The 14,452-nt window shown below is 37.6% G+C and overlaps 2 protein-coding genes across 2 annotated transcripts; one reads left to right on the plus strand and one right to left on the minus strand.

Annotated features, from left to right (window-relative positions):
- The first annotated feature begins 227 nt into the window (after positions 1-227).
- LOC121980690 (ATP synthase subunit O, mitochondrial-like) lies at positions 228-5,293 on the plus strand. The gene is made up of 6 exons (XM_042532852.1): positions 228-411; positions 651-701; positions 1,990-2,233; positions 3,282-3,394; positions 4,308-4,394; positions 4,914-5,293. The coding sequence occupies exons 1-6, from the start codon at positions 292-294 to the stop codon at positions 5,040-5,042; spliced, it is 744 nt and encodes a 247-aa protein (XP_042388786.1). The 5' UTR covers positions 228-291; the 3' UTR covers positions 5,043-5,293.
- Positions 5,294-6,388: 1,095 nt separating this feature from the next.
- LOC121980693 (40S ribosomal protein S23) lies at positions 6,389-8,394 on the minus strand. Its single transcript, XM_042532853.1, has 4 exons — positions 8,282-8,394; positions 7,054-7,209; positions 6,855-6,981; positions 6,389-6,758 (listed from the first exon to the last, which is right to left on the minus strand). Exons 1-4 carry the CDS (start codon positions 8,284-8,286, stop codon positions 6,618-6,620), a joined length of 429 nt encoding a protein of 142 aa, XP_042388787.1. The 5' UTR covers positions 8,287-8,394; the 3' UTR covers positions 6,389-6,617.
- Between the last annotated feature and the right edge of the window lie 6,058 nt (positions 8,395-14,452).

Raw genomic sequence — 14,452 nt, forward strand, 5'->3', positions numbered from 1 at the left:
CTTGCCCCGCCGCCTCACGCGGCCCTGCGCGGCGGCCGCTCGCGCTGCTGTTTTTGTGTTTTGTTTTGTTTTTGTTTCTTTGATGGTTTCTCTTTCTTTAACTCTTTTCCGTCTTCCAATTTCCAAATGGCAACTTCCGCAAGGATTCGTAATGGGCCATTGGGCCCGAGCTTATCAGGCCTAGGCCCGGCCCACTTTCTCCGCTATATTCCACTGCTGAAACTGGACCTCGAGCTTCTCGATCGCGCTGATTTAGTTCGCCGGTGAAAGCATTAGGGTTCGTTCACTGCGATGGCTCTCGCGGGGCGCCTCAGATCTGCCTTCCCTCTCTTAAACAAGGCCCTTTCCGCCGAATCATCAGTCCTCTTTACTCGATCGGCCGCCGAGGGGTCCTTGGGAAACCTTAGCACGGTAAGATCCACAACCCGATCTTTGCAATTCTACCTTTTTCTTCTTCTTCTTTTCTTTTGTTGAGGGCAGCTTTATCCTATGCTCTCACGTTGAATTTGGTTTTGATTCGCAAAGATTAGTGTGGAGTCTTCTAGGAAATATGATATGTTTCTTTTACTTTAGTTAAGGTCTTCTATGTATCTCTGCAATTTCTGATGTTCGTATGCTTTGATTTTGAAAGATTGAGATCTTTTCTGCAGGGGCTGAGGACTTTTGCGACCCAGACACAACCAACTGAAGCAAAGGTCAAGGTAAATGTCATAATGATATGTAATTTTCATTATATTTTTGTTATGTAATTGCTGCCTTTTGGTTTATTCGTGAAAAAACATGGGTGCAGGTCGGTAGTGGAACTTGTTGGATTTGATGCATTGCTATTATTCTACTCCATTAATTTAGGAAGAAATAGCTCAAAGTGAACTTTTTTAGTGGTTTGCCATCACGTGTTTGATTCATCAATTTGTTTTTTTTTTAGATTTCTACACTATTGTAGATCTTCTTTCCATATCTGTGATTCACTCTAGTATGGAACTCTCATGGAGGATTTCAAAAGATTCATGCATGGGAATGAGAAACTCCATTTTTTTGCTCTTATTCGTGTGGGTTTCTATGATTGAAACTAGTTCCTCATTCTTATTTCCAGCATTTAGTTAGTGTTTCCTTTCTTGTTGGTAATAGGAGACTTGACCTGTGCCTCTTTCCTTATAGCTGTGTGGTTTATACTTTCTACAGATAAGATTTAGACGCATCATATCATGATATATATATATATATATATATATATATAATTTCAAATATGTGGAGTGTGCTTTTATCTGTGCAAGCTAGTCCTTTTATTTTTCGCCACTATAGATGGAATTGTATCCTTTGTATGACATCTTAGTCATTAATAGACTTTAAAATATCATAGTTGATTGATTGGACTCAAACCACCATATCATAGTTAACAAATGGTACAGATTAATTTGTGAACTGTATAAACCTAGAATCACCTGATGTTCCTTTCAACAGGATTTTTGTGTTTTGAATCTTCACAAAATAAAACATACATTTACACCCTTTGGAGTGAGAATAGTAAACATGTGTCATGCGTGTAAAGCATTTTGTATATGTAGGTTATTCATAATGCAGATACATGCACAATTGTGAAAATTAAATTAAGTAATAAATGTGCACGAGGTGGAAGGAAACTAAGCTGCTTTCTGAGAAGAAAGGTGAAAGCGTCTAGTGGATTATTGAGAAGAACATAGTGGGTTTTCATTCTACCCTACACTTCATAGTGCTAAATGTTATTACAGTGTAGGTTTCTTCTGGACTTAAAAAATGAAAACTCTTAATAATTATTAGAGATTAATCAAAGTGGGAGTGAAATGGTGCATGCGTTAGGTAATTGGGTGTATATATGCCAAATAAGGAATTCCCAATGGGTGTTGCTAAACAATTTTTTTTTGTCTGGCAAATAATTGTAATTGATTTCCTATCTTATATTAGTTCATTAAATTTTCTTGATTTTATTCATTTTATCATGATTGAATACAGGTGCCCTTGAAACTATTTGGAGGTTCTGGAAATTATGCAACTGCTCTTTTCATTGCTGCAAATAAAGCAAATGCATTGGACAAGGTCGAAGCTGAGATTCTTGATGTGGTAGAGGCTTCCAAGAGGAGTCCTCGGTTTTCCAAGTTCATCAGAGACATGTCAATTCCTAAAAAGACCCGTGTCAAAACTGTCACTGAAATATTTGCTGAAGCTGGATTTTCTGATGTCACCAAGAATTTCTTAGGTATTATTCTTTTCATTTCCTGTGTTATGAACACTTTTGTCAATAAGTTGTAAAATGTCTATATTGCCATTAGTCTACTATGTAACCTACTCATTGCAACGTGTCTATCTATTAGTTTACTATGTACTCTATTTGATTACTTTTTTGGTGCTCTGATATGCTTTCTTGTACATGGTAGTTGTAAAATGTCTGTGCTGCCATTAGTTTACTATGTAATCTACATGTTACAACATGTATCTACTGCTATTAGTTTACTATATATTCTATTGCATTGCATTTTTGGTGCTTTGATATGCTTTCTTGTGCATGGTGGATAGATACTGTCACTTTTTACTTCATATGCTATTCATAGTCATTTTAGGTGGCTATAGAGATGATAATTTGGTGTATGCTTTTTCTTTATGGCCTCTTGATATTGTTTGTTTATCTTTAAAGATTAATGTCTTGTCAAAGTGTATCTTGCTGGATTTCAGGTACCTGATACATGATATGGCTACTTTTTTATTATTAATTTCTCAAGTAGTTGGATTAAATAGTTGGTTATATGCATTACTATGGATGATAATTGATATGATTCATGACTACTTCTTTCTTGCTTATGCCTTATGGACAAGTTCTGTATGCCTACCATGTTTTTGATCATGCATTACCTTTTTTCTGAAATTTTTCTACGAGCTTCATGGATAACTTGTATTGTTGAATATTTAGTACTCTATGAAAGGTTCATTTAGCTTTAAATCTATTGCCTATCTCAGTAAACCTATGTTGGTTCTTGGTATGATTTTCTTTTAAAAATGTCATTATCTATTCCTATTCAGTATTCATATTTGAAGAACATTAACCGTTAATAGTAGGTCCTACCTGTGAAGGTTTATTTTGTTTGAATTATTTCATATTTCCAGCATTACTGTTCTATGAACTGAATGGAGCATTTGTTCTATGTTCCTATCCATTTAATGAAATTAAGTATTGAAACTTTCTATGAGATTCAATTGCAGTTATAGATTGTATAACGTTGTGACTTTTCTTCCCCTTCTTTTTATGCAAGCTGTCTTGGCTGATAATGGAAGGCTTGCACACATAGATCGTATTTCTAAGAGATTTGTTGAGTTGACTATGGCACAAAGGGGAGAGGTTAAAGTCATTGTTACAACAGTTATCGTAAGTCCTCTTAAATGATTTCTCACCTGCACAACGGCTAACTTGGAATTCATTGTTAGTTAGAAAATTCATGATTCAATATAAATGAACCATGATAAATGCTTAACCATAATATTGTCTGACTGTTCTCTGTTATTTGAAAATAAGATATCAGTTGATATTACATTATAGTTATTGTCTACGTCTTACAGGGATAGTACCGTCCTCGAAAAAATTAGTTCTATGAGATTCTTCTCGATTTAGTTCATCGATTGAATCGAGTGTTATGGGTCATGTTCATGTGGAGTCCTAATTATTTACAGTTAAAAAAATAGATGGGCAGAATGCTCGAAAAAAAAATAACAAATGAATAAACAAATACATAAAATAAAACAATTAATTAGCTAATATGGCCAGTATGCACAATGATTTTTATGGTGCACTTTCTTCCTTCTACCTTATTAAACATGTCCGTCAACTAGTATTTCCATTAGAATGATTTTGCCTAGCATATCACGGAGTTTCATAATTTCTTTGCATGTTAGTTCAGCAGTTGTTGAGTACTACCTATCATGATAGCTTAACTTTGACAGCTAGTGGTCGCTTTATCAAAATTTAACAAAATATTAGATCAGCAGTATGTGGTCAGTTAAATCAAATTTTAAGATGGTACCAAATCTGGAGGTCTTGTATTAAAGTTCCTTTAATTTCAGTTATTTAAGAGAAAAAAGTACATTTGGTGAAGTTGATGCAGTGAACTTGTTGGACTGGCGGCTAGATAGTCCACTCTTGCAAATCATCTAAACAGATATTATTAAGAACTTTATCATGATAGGTTAAGCTTTAGAAGTAACCCCATTGAGAATCTGACACGATCCCTATGTGCCTTCTTGCATTCTAGCAGCTAACTAATATTTGGTGTTTTTCCTGCCAGCCGCTTCCTGCGGAAGAAGAGAAGGAGCTTAAGTTGACTATGCAAGATATTCTAGGGCCTGGAAAAACTGCCAAGATCGAGCAGAAGGTACTTTCTTTACCTACCATGTTAACGACACAATAGTGGTTTTAATAAACTTGTCTCACTTAACAGATTTTGCTTTTAGATCACAACATATCTGTTTCCTCAAACATGTTATTAAAAGAGATGTGGTTTCATGCAATATTTTCTTAAAGCTATTCTAAGAATCTCTACATTTCTTGCTTTTGCAATGGCAACAGATGTATCAATTGAATCTTCCTCATGTTAATAAGGAAACTGTGCAAACTTGTTTAAAAAGACGTTCATGATATTTGCATTTTGTTTATTTTTGCATAGTGCATTAAATGCTCATCGATAGCTCTATGTGTTTTTGCCTTTTAATAGGTTCTTAGATCTTTGTTTATTTCAATTGCTTCGCCTTGAGACAGTCCGAATTTTTTTTGTTGAACTATCAGTGCTGTTTCATTTTATAAACCATAAAGCCAGACCGATGGTTGATTGCCTTCTAGCTTGCTTTGTTTTCTATGAATTCTTATCTTTTTTCGCCTTTTGTGATTCTGACAGATCGATACCGGAATTCTTGGAGGATTGGTGGTCGAGTTTGAAAACAAGGTCTTTGACATGTCGATAAAGACCAGGGCCAAGCAGATGGAAAACTTCTTGAGGGAGCCTATTAATTTTGACAACCTCTAGGCCCTCTTCTCCCACATCCTCGACGCTGCTGTTATTCTCTGGTGGTTGACTTGAAATAAATTTATGTGGAGAAGTGAACTCTGAATATTTCAAGGGTCGTCCCTGAAACATAATTCCATTAATTTTCTTTTGTTTTCGAGTTAAATGAGATGTTTAAATTACACTTACCAGTGGCTGCCTCTGTAGACATGTCAATTGTAAGAAAATTTGGATTGTTGACTTGGAGATAAAAATGCTCCTAGAGAATACAAGAGGAAGCCGGTTGTCTTTGTTCTCCTAGAGAATGCTACTACGCACGGTAGACTGCCAGCGCAAGCTACTTCGCCTTCATTCCTCATCCACTCTGCGAAGGGCAGCACCACAACCAGGCACGAGCACCCCTCGCAACCGTGTCTTGGCCTGCGAGGCTCACTCCTTCAATTATGATTAAAAAAAAAAGGCGAAACGCTCGTTCCCAGCGTTATCGTCATACTCGACCCAAGATCATCATGAGAGAGGTAAAGCGTAGCATTCGAGTAGGCATGTGACGGACAGGATGTAATACGGAGATAGAGGATTTATTCCCGAACTGTTCCGAGGATCGACCTAGCGATCTCATTATGATAACACCTATCACATATCAACTCGGATTATCCGCGGGGTCAAGGCTCACTCCAAGATCAGCCGCCATGATTCTCCTCCTGAGATGGGCGGAGGTAGTTGGCAACTTCGCCTCCATCTCGTAGAAGCTGTTGGCCACCATGCTGAAGCTCATCGTCTGCTAGATCTGCCAGAAAATTTTGTACTTTTCTGATTCAATCACGGAATCCGTACTGTTTTAATAACTATATTTGGTAGTTGAAGTCTGTTGATGGTAAACCGACTAACGGCTAAGATAAAATAACTAATGTCGATAAAGTTTTTTTTAATTATAATTAGTAATAAGATTTATAAGTATTTATATATTAATTAAGGGTCAGAAATGATTTATTATTATTATTATTATTATTATTATAAAACTAATTGATCCTTTCTTTTTAATACAAATCTACTAGTTGAATCAGTTTTTGACTACTTGACGTGGATCTAGTCTTGTTTTAATGATTATGATAAAAATTTGGGTCTAAGGCAGAATTTAGTATCATAGTTTGTAATTTAGTGTTCCATAATTAAATTTTTAAAATTATTCTCAAGAATTAAATATTAAATATTTATAACATAATATAAGTTAATACATTAATTTAACACTAAACCTTTTAGTGTTTCTTTAATACAAACTTTGTAATGGATGCGACAATTTTAATACCATTTGAACAAACCAAAAGTTAAACACAATTGTCCTAAATTTTTTAAAAACAAGAACAATATTGATGAGAGAATCTACCACTTGAAGATTGACATGTAAATTTGCCACCGTATGTTGTTGGCTGCCTTAATGACAAACAAATGTAAACAAAGATCCTCAAAAGTGCTCAAATAAAAGTTTGTAACAATCAATGCATGAAAAATGTTTTTTAACAGAACAGAACATAAACAAGGTACTTAATTTCAACTCAAACAAGAGGCTAATCGGTGCATTTATAAGTCTTGAGACATTTAAGACCGAGGCTTCTCCTTCTTTTCCTTGAAGAGTGCCAAAAGGGAAACACCAGATACCTTCACAACCTTGAACCTCACTCCAGGAATATCACCAACAGCGTGGCCCTTACGCCCAAAACCAGCAATCAGCACTTCATCCTGCAAATGAAGCAGTCTCATATAATTAATTTTTCACTCACTGGGGTAGAAGTTATCAACACGCTCCTTGAGTTTGCTAATTGTGACAGAACTTACATTTTCTTCTATGTAGTTTAAGCAACCATCATTTGGAACAAAAGCTGCAATTTTCTTCCCGTTCTTTATGAGCTGAACTCTAGCACACTTACGGATGGCAGAGTTTGGCTGCTTAGCTTCGATACCTCTGTGCAAAGTGTGATCCGTGTCAATGAACCAAATCTAAGGAGGGTTTAGCAATAAGGATGGTGCAGCTTACATCTTCTCAAGGACGATGCCCTTGGCATGAGAGGAACCAGCAAAGGGTTTCTTCCATTCGTTGCCAAGATGACTCTTCTTGTATGATTTGTCAGCCCACCTCTGCCGCCTCCTGTGAGTCTTGAGCTTGCGCCCAGCTCCCATTCCACGAGTCTTCCTGTAGCAGATCTTAATGTTTGTGAATATTGCTCATCATCAAAGAAACATTTAATAAATCATTTACTACAAAATGAATCAATATTTCTTAGTTTGGCAGATAAATTGCATAGCTTATATTTTTTCACAATATACACAGTATTGTGAAATGTTAAAGGGTGGTAGTCTCTACAAAATTTGTCGTGGTGGTAATTGGAGGGAGAAGCTACCACCTCAAGAGAATTTCTACTCATCCTTAATGTGGGTCTTCTCCCCCAACTCTCCATGTTGATTTCTTCATGATCCTGATTCTTTTTTTTTTAACTTGTATTGGCCCTCTGATCTGACTCATTAAACCAAAATTCTTATGTATGTCCAGGACTCTGTATTAAAATGGGGCACATCACCTCATGCATAGTGTGACTGTTGCAGATATAATCAAGCGCCAAATAACATTTCTCTCATGCAGACGTAAGTGCAATTTATTGCAAACTATGTAAAAAGTTTCTCTTCTTGTTCTATTTTAATTCATGATTGAGTATGCATATTTTAGTATTGATAAGTTCACTCCTAAGATATTGAACCTACCACGCAATAGAGTAATTGACTACTCCTATGGTTTTGAGAACGAATGATGAAAGTTGTCTAGGTCATTAACCAAAAGTATAAGATCTCTTATCGCAAACTAGAGAGAAAACCCAATTTTAAAATAACGGCTTCTAGTTGTTTATGAAATATAAGCAAGAATAAAGAAATTTTCCATAAAACTCTGATCTATGGTTAACACCTCTTCCAGAGTTGAAATTTTTTAATCAAGATATTCAAATCTGTCATTTATACTTCTAAAAATTCTGAACAATTAGGCGATTTTCCCATTATACTTATGTTAATGGAAGATCCTAGCATTATACTGGTTATGCTATTCTCTGGCATGCAATTACTCGAGAAAAATATGAATCAACATACAAACCAAAAGAGAATCCTATGGAACTTGAAACATCTGTCCAAAGACTCAAAATACTACTCTATCTGCTATCGAGGCGACGGATACAAACCATAACGACCATCCAGCACTAAACGAGAAGTTTACTCACCCCATCTTGAAAAACGCCGAAGCTTTCCCTCCTCACTTCCTTGTGCGGCTGGTGGCGGAGCGCGAGAAGACGGCGTACTTCGAGCTTGGAGTAAACCCTAACGACGTCGATCCAGCATAACAGGATTATATATAGATAATTTCATGGGCCGTATGGTCCATAATCTGTTATTTGGGTTGGGCCCAATTACGGATAGCCTAAGAGGTAAGGTTATGAAATTATATATTTTAAAATAATATTTATAAAATATAATGAGTAAAAAAAACAAAAGAAGGCTCTGCTTTATTCCTCCCCTACAAATTTTTTTTTACTTAAGTGTTTGACTAAACTTATTAAAAATAACTTATAAACTCATACAGTTTATAAGCTATTTTAGGAGCTTATAAGTTGTTAAGTCTTATTTTAAAAATAAGTTGTTAAACTGTTTGGGTGAATTTATTACAATCAACTTAAATGTATTGATGTGTTTGACATTATAAGATCTTTTTATTAATAAAATTACCAAGAAGGTATAATATTATTAATAGAGAGTTTGGGTGAATTTCTACATCGGGGGAGAGAAAAATTAGAAAGAGGCATCGACAGATAAGATGACACGATGCTGGAAGAGAAAACGACAGAGATAGAAAGATATTAGGTTTGTAAAAATTTATGGAGGATACGATGGGGATTTATAAAATTATATAAGGATATTTTAGAGAAGAAAATTATTAAAATAAGATTTTTTTTAAAAAAGTAAGATCTCCCATACTTTTTTGAAAACAGTTTATAAGTTCCAAAACAGCTTATTTTGACAGCTTATTGTTGGTGCAATATCCCTCAGGTCAAGGTTGACCTGGGTAACCAAGCTGAGTCTTGGTTTGAGTTTAGATGTTTGACAATAAGATATTGATTGAAGAAGAGTCAAGTAGGTCAAGGTTGACCGGATACTTGACTGGGAAGTCCTAACTGGGATGTTAGGCAAAATGAAAGACCTAGTGAGTGAAGCTAGGCAGTATGAAAGTCCTGGTGAGTGAAGCCAGGCAGAAGGAAAGTCCTGGTAAGTGAAGCCAGGCAGAAGAAAAGTCCTGGTAAGTGAAGCCAGGCAGAAGAAAAGTCCTGGTGAGTGAAGCCAGGCAGAAGGAAGTCCTAGTGAGTGAAGCTAGGCAGATGGAAAATCCTGGTGAGTGAAGCCAGGCAGAAGGAAGTCCTAGTGAGTGAAGCTAGGCAGATGGAAATCCTGGTGAGTGAAGCCAGGTGAAAGTCCTAGTGAGTGAAGCTAGGCAGATGGAAAACCCTAGTGAGTGAAGCTAGGTGAAAGTCCAGTGAGTGAAGCCGAGGCAGGGAAAATCCGGATGGATCGAGGATGATTGGACATCGGTGTTGGGAGAATCCAAGTAGGTCAAAGGATTGTTGGATACTTGGCATGAAAGAAAAGTCCAAGTAGGTCGAAGGATTGACCGGATACTTGGAAAAAGTCTCAGTGGGTCAAAGGATTGACCGGACACTTGGTAAGGGAGTCCTAGCGGTCAAGGGTGACTAGATGCTGGGCATGACATACCAACAGTCAAGGTTGACCGGATGTTGGTTTGGGAGGTTTGGGACTTGGTTTTGGACAAAAATCAAGTCTTTGGATCGATCGATGGATCGATCAGCTCTGATCGATCGATCGACTCCGGACTATCCAAATCAGAGCCTCGGATCGATCCGTGGATCGATCGAGGTCCCAATCGATCGATGGATCGATTGGGGCGCAGCGCGATAAGCGCTGGATCGTTCCGTGGATCGATCCAGCGCTTTCGATGAGGCGCTGGATCGATCCGTGGATCGATCCAAGCCTCCCGATCGATTGGAAATATTCGAATCGATCGGGATCCGACCGTTGGCGTCGTTTATAGCTGCAGGCGTGTGATGGCTGCGGCATCTCTTCTCCGATTCACTCCAGATTTCTCGCCAGCTCCTCCACAGCACTCACAAAGCTCAGATCGCCAGTTCTTGAAGGATCTTGGAAGTTTTCCAAGTCAAGAGGCGGATCAAAGCCAAGAAGAGAAGCTAGGGTTAGGGTTTATACTCATTGTAAGCTTGTAAGCTTGTATTTCTTGTATCCTTTCCCTCTCTTCTTGTATTGAGTCTTGTAGGGCTTCTCCGCTCTTGGTAGTTACCATAAAGGAGAGTTTTATTTAGTGGAGGGTGTGTGTGTTGGTGTGGATCCTTGGATTAGTCACCTCTTGTGAGGTGGATACCAAGTAAACCAACCGTGTTAGCGTGGTTGTATTTGTTTCTGTATTTTCCGCTGCATATTCTTGAAGAAACAAGCAACGCCAAGCACCGAGCGAACGCGACGAGCTATTCACCCCCCCTCTAGCTACTTTTGGTCCTAACAAGTGGTATCAGAGCAAGGCCGCTCTTCACCGGAATCATCGCCGGAAGGGTCAAGTATAACAAGAAAAGCTAGAGGGTGAAGAAGTTGGAGCAAATTCTTCAAGTTCAAGATTTTATCAAGCTTAACTTCAAGATGCAATTCCAAGATGGGCTTGGATTTGACACAAGGGTGGCTCCACCATACACTTTTACGAGTTTCGATTCTTGGAAATCAAGAATCGAAAATTTTCTTATGATGGAGATAGAGCAATGGTTTGCTCTCATGGAAGGTTTTGAAGCTCCCACAAATTCCAAGGGCAAAGTACTCAAAAGGAGCAAGTGGAGCAAAGACCAAATCCAAAGATGTGAGGCCAATGACAAAGTGACCAAGCTTTTGGTCAATTTATTGCCAAGCAACATCTTGGAACAAATTGGAGAGTTTGAAGATGCCAAGGAGCTTTGGAGCAAATTGGCAAGAATTCATGAGATCCCCTCCACTGTACCAGATCAAGGAGAATCCAAAGAGGGCGACTCATTGGATCAAGACCAAGAGGAGGACTCCGAGGTTGAGAGATGCTCAACCTCCGAAGAAGAAGTTCAAGAAGAAGCTTCATCTTCAAGGGAATGTGAAGGGAACAAGGAGGAGCATAATCCTTGTTTCATATTCAAGATGATGAAGCCTCCACCTCTAGGATTGAGGGGGAGCAATCCTTGGTGACACCGGATCAAGAAGAAGGAGAAGCTTCTACATCCGGGTCAAGAGATGAAGAGATTGAAGAAGCTTCTACCTCCACGAGTCAAGAAAAATCAAATGGAGGAGAATCAAGATCGGATCAAGAGGAAGCTTCTACCTCCGGATCCAAAGGGAAAGATGCCACCCCTACAAGCAAAGGTATAAATATTTCAATTAAAAATAAAAATCATATTATATGCTTTGAGTGTAGGGAACATGGGCACTACAAGAGCAAGTGCCCTAAATTGGTCAAGAAGAAGGGCCAAGTGGCACAAAAGGGCAAGGCGAAGCCCAAGGAGATCATCCCCAACACAAAGAAGAGCAAGGAGCATATTATATGCTTCTCTTGCAATCAAAAGGGGCATTACCGAAGTCAATGCCCCAAGGGGAAGAAGGTGGTCAAGGCTCAAGGAGGCACTAGTCAAGGGGGAGCCTCCAAGGTAAAGAAGAAGGTAACATTTATTGAGCCTACCCCTTTACATTATGGTAAAAAGCATGATAGTTCTAACTTATATCATTTTAATGCTATTTACCATGAAAATAGAAAGCATGATAGCGTTAAAGAAAAACATATAGCTTTTCATGCTAAAACCACTACACCTAAGGCTAGGAATGTAGGTAAAAGTCTGGGCAATAACTCTAAAGATTTTAGATACAAGCCCAAGAACAAATATGCTCATGAATCAAATGAAAAATCTAAAACTAAGGACTTAGTGTTAGAAAATCAAGTCTTGAGATCAAGGCTTGATAAAATGGAAAAGACCCTAAAAAGGATGGAAAATATCCTATTAGGGCAAAATGAGCATAACCTAGGGTTAGGGGTACAAATGCCATCCAATGGCCATAGAGGTTTGGGATACAAACCAAAGGCTAAGAAGGATGTGCCCTCTTACCATAGAGTTCCATATAGTTATGGAACAAACCCTAGGTCTAGTGGTCAAGCCAAAAATACTAGGGAAGTCATCCCTAAGAGTATTTTTGCAATAAATGTGACTAAGACTTCTAAGAAGTCTAAGAAAGTCACAAACAAGGTCACAAGGGAGGTTATCCCTAGAGTTGACCTAGAAAATGTGACCAAGGCTTCTAAGAAGCCCAACAAGGTCACTAGGAAGGTATCTAGGGAAGTTATCCCTAGTGAGTACCTAGAGCATCCAAGGAGCACCAATAGGTGTTGGGTTCCTAGGAGCATCTTCTCTACCCCATAGATGGGTTAGAGAGTGTCAACTCCGATTAGAAGGGTAGTTAACCCAACTTTGAGGAAATTGACACTCAAGGAGCATTTTCAAGGTTTTAGTTAACCTTTGAAAATGAAATGGAATTATTGATTATTCCTTGAAAGAGTAAAATGCGCCAAATGGTGAAAAATTATTTTTATCTTAAAATGGCACAAATTGGGAAAACCTTGAGAAATACCAAGTTGGGATTTTGGTATGTTCTTAGGCAATTTAAGGCAATCCGGGCCTTAATTTAAAAGTGCTACTCTTGAGGAAAAATGGAATATGCCAACATTTGAGGACATGTTTATTTTCAATTGGCATACATTAAATCAAGGAAATTAGAAATGCCAAATTTAGGCTTTGGCATTCTCTTGTAGCACTTTAGGGCAATCTAGGTTTAAGGTGTAAGTTTAGCTAAGACTTTAAGGATACTTAGATAGTTAATCTAGGTATATTTTATTTATGCTAAATCTTGCCATGATTGTTTGCCCATCATATGCCATGACATCATGTCTAGTTTTTGCATTCATGTTTTATTATGGAAAATCCAAAAAATACCATGTCATGACATTCATACATCATGTAGTAATAGGATATTTTCTTTTGAAAATTATTTTCTTTTGATGTATGCCATAACATAATCATGCATTAAGTTTAATTCCTTGTAATTAAGGACAAATGGCATTTAACGACACTTATTGACAAGTGACATCCTAGGTGGATGTCTAATATTTCTAAAATGCCTAGATAGATATGCATGATCCCTAGATTAGGGCAAAAACCAAAATCTACATCTCACAAAGACTATAAGGTGACTTGTATGTGATTAGTGCACATTAGATACAAGTGAGATGTTAGGAAGATGAACAAAACTCAAGATGTTGATTTAGTGCATTCTTTTGAGTTTTAGGTTCATCAAAACACATAGTTATGTGTTTTCCCATCATTGGGAAAGCTAATGTACAAGTCATGTGCATTATGCCCAAGGAACATGATGGGATATTGGTTTTGAAAATGTTTTTAAAATGTTTTTGGAAAACCTTGGTGAAGGCTATCTTTTGATAGTAATCACTATTGAATAGTTAGACACAAACTTGAAGAAAAACACTAAAGTTTTGCAAGTTTTCAAGTTTGTGTCAATCTTTGAAAATATGATGTATTTTCATAGAAAGCTATTTTTCCATGATTAAGTATGCCCTAAATAATGTCTACACGAAATTTCATAATTTTTGGATTTTTGTAGAATTTTCTAGGGGTTTCTGAAGTTGACTGAAATGGAATTTCAGCAACTATCAGAGCTCCGATCGATCCATGGATCGATTGAAGTTCCTGAATCGATTCATGGATCGATTCAAACGGCAATTCCCGCGAGCAGAAGCTCGCTGGATCGATCAGCCGATTGATCCAGGGAGTCTGAATCGATCAGTGGATCGATTCAGCAAGGTTCAATCGATTGGAACCCAACTTCAATCGATCCAAGTTGCTGATTTTGGCTGGGAAGGCTTGATTTCAGCATCTTTGAACCTCTTTGAGTCTAGGTAACCATTCCAAGCCCCTAAAATACATTTGTATACATACAAAGGGTGTTTTCATGTTGAAAACAAGGATGGATTGGTTAACGAAGACTAAGTAGAAGTTTAGGTTGAGGTTGTTTCAAATATTGAACATTTAAACCTCAAAACTTCTAAAATTTGGGTTTCCTAAAAGTTTAGGAATTCCAAGTCATTGTTGGTGCAATGACAGAAGTTACCACCATGTCTTTAGGGGGAGGGACTCTTTAAAGACATGAAAAATTACTTTTCATGAACCTTGGAAGGTGGTTAACCTTCTTTAAAGAAAATGCTCATGTATGAGCTTTTGAACTTGAAATGGGGAGTGGAT

Source organism: Zingiber officinale, chromosome 5A, assembly GCF_018446385.1.
Source record: "Zingiber officinale cultivar Zhangliang chromosome 5A, Zo_v1.1, whole genome shotgun sequence".
Lineage (NCBI taxonomy): Eukaryota > Viridiplantae > Streptophyta > Magnoliopsida > Zingiberales > Zingiberaceae > Zingiber > Zingiber officinale.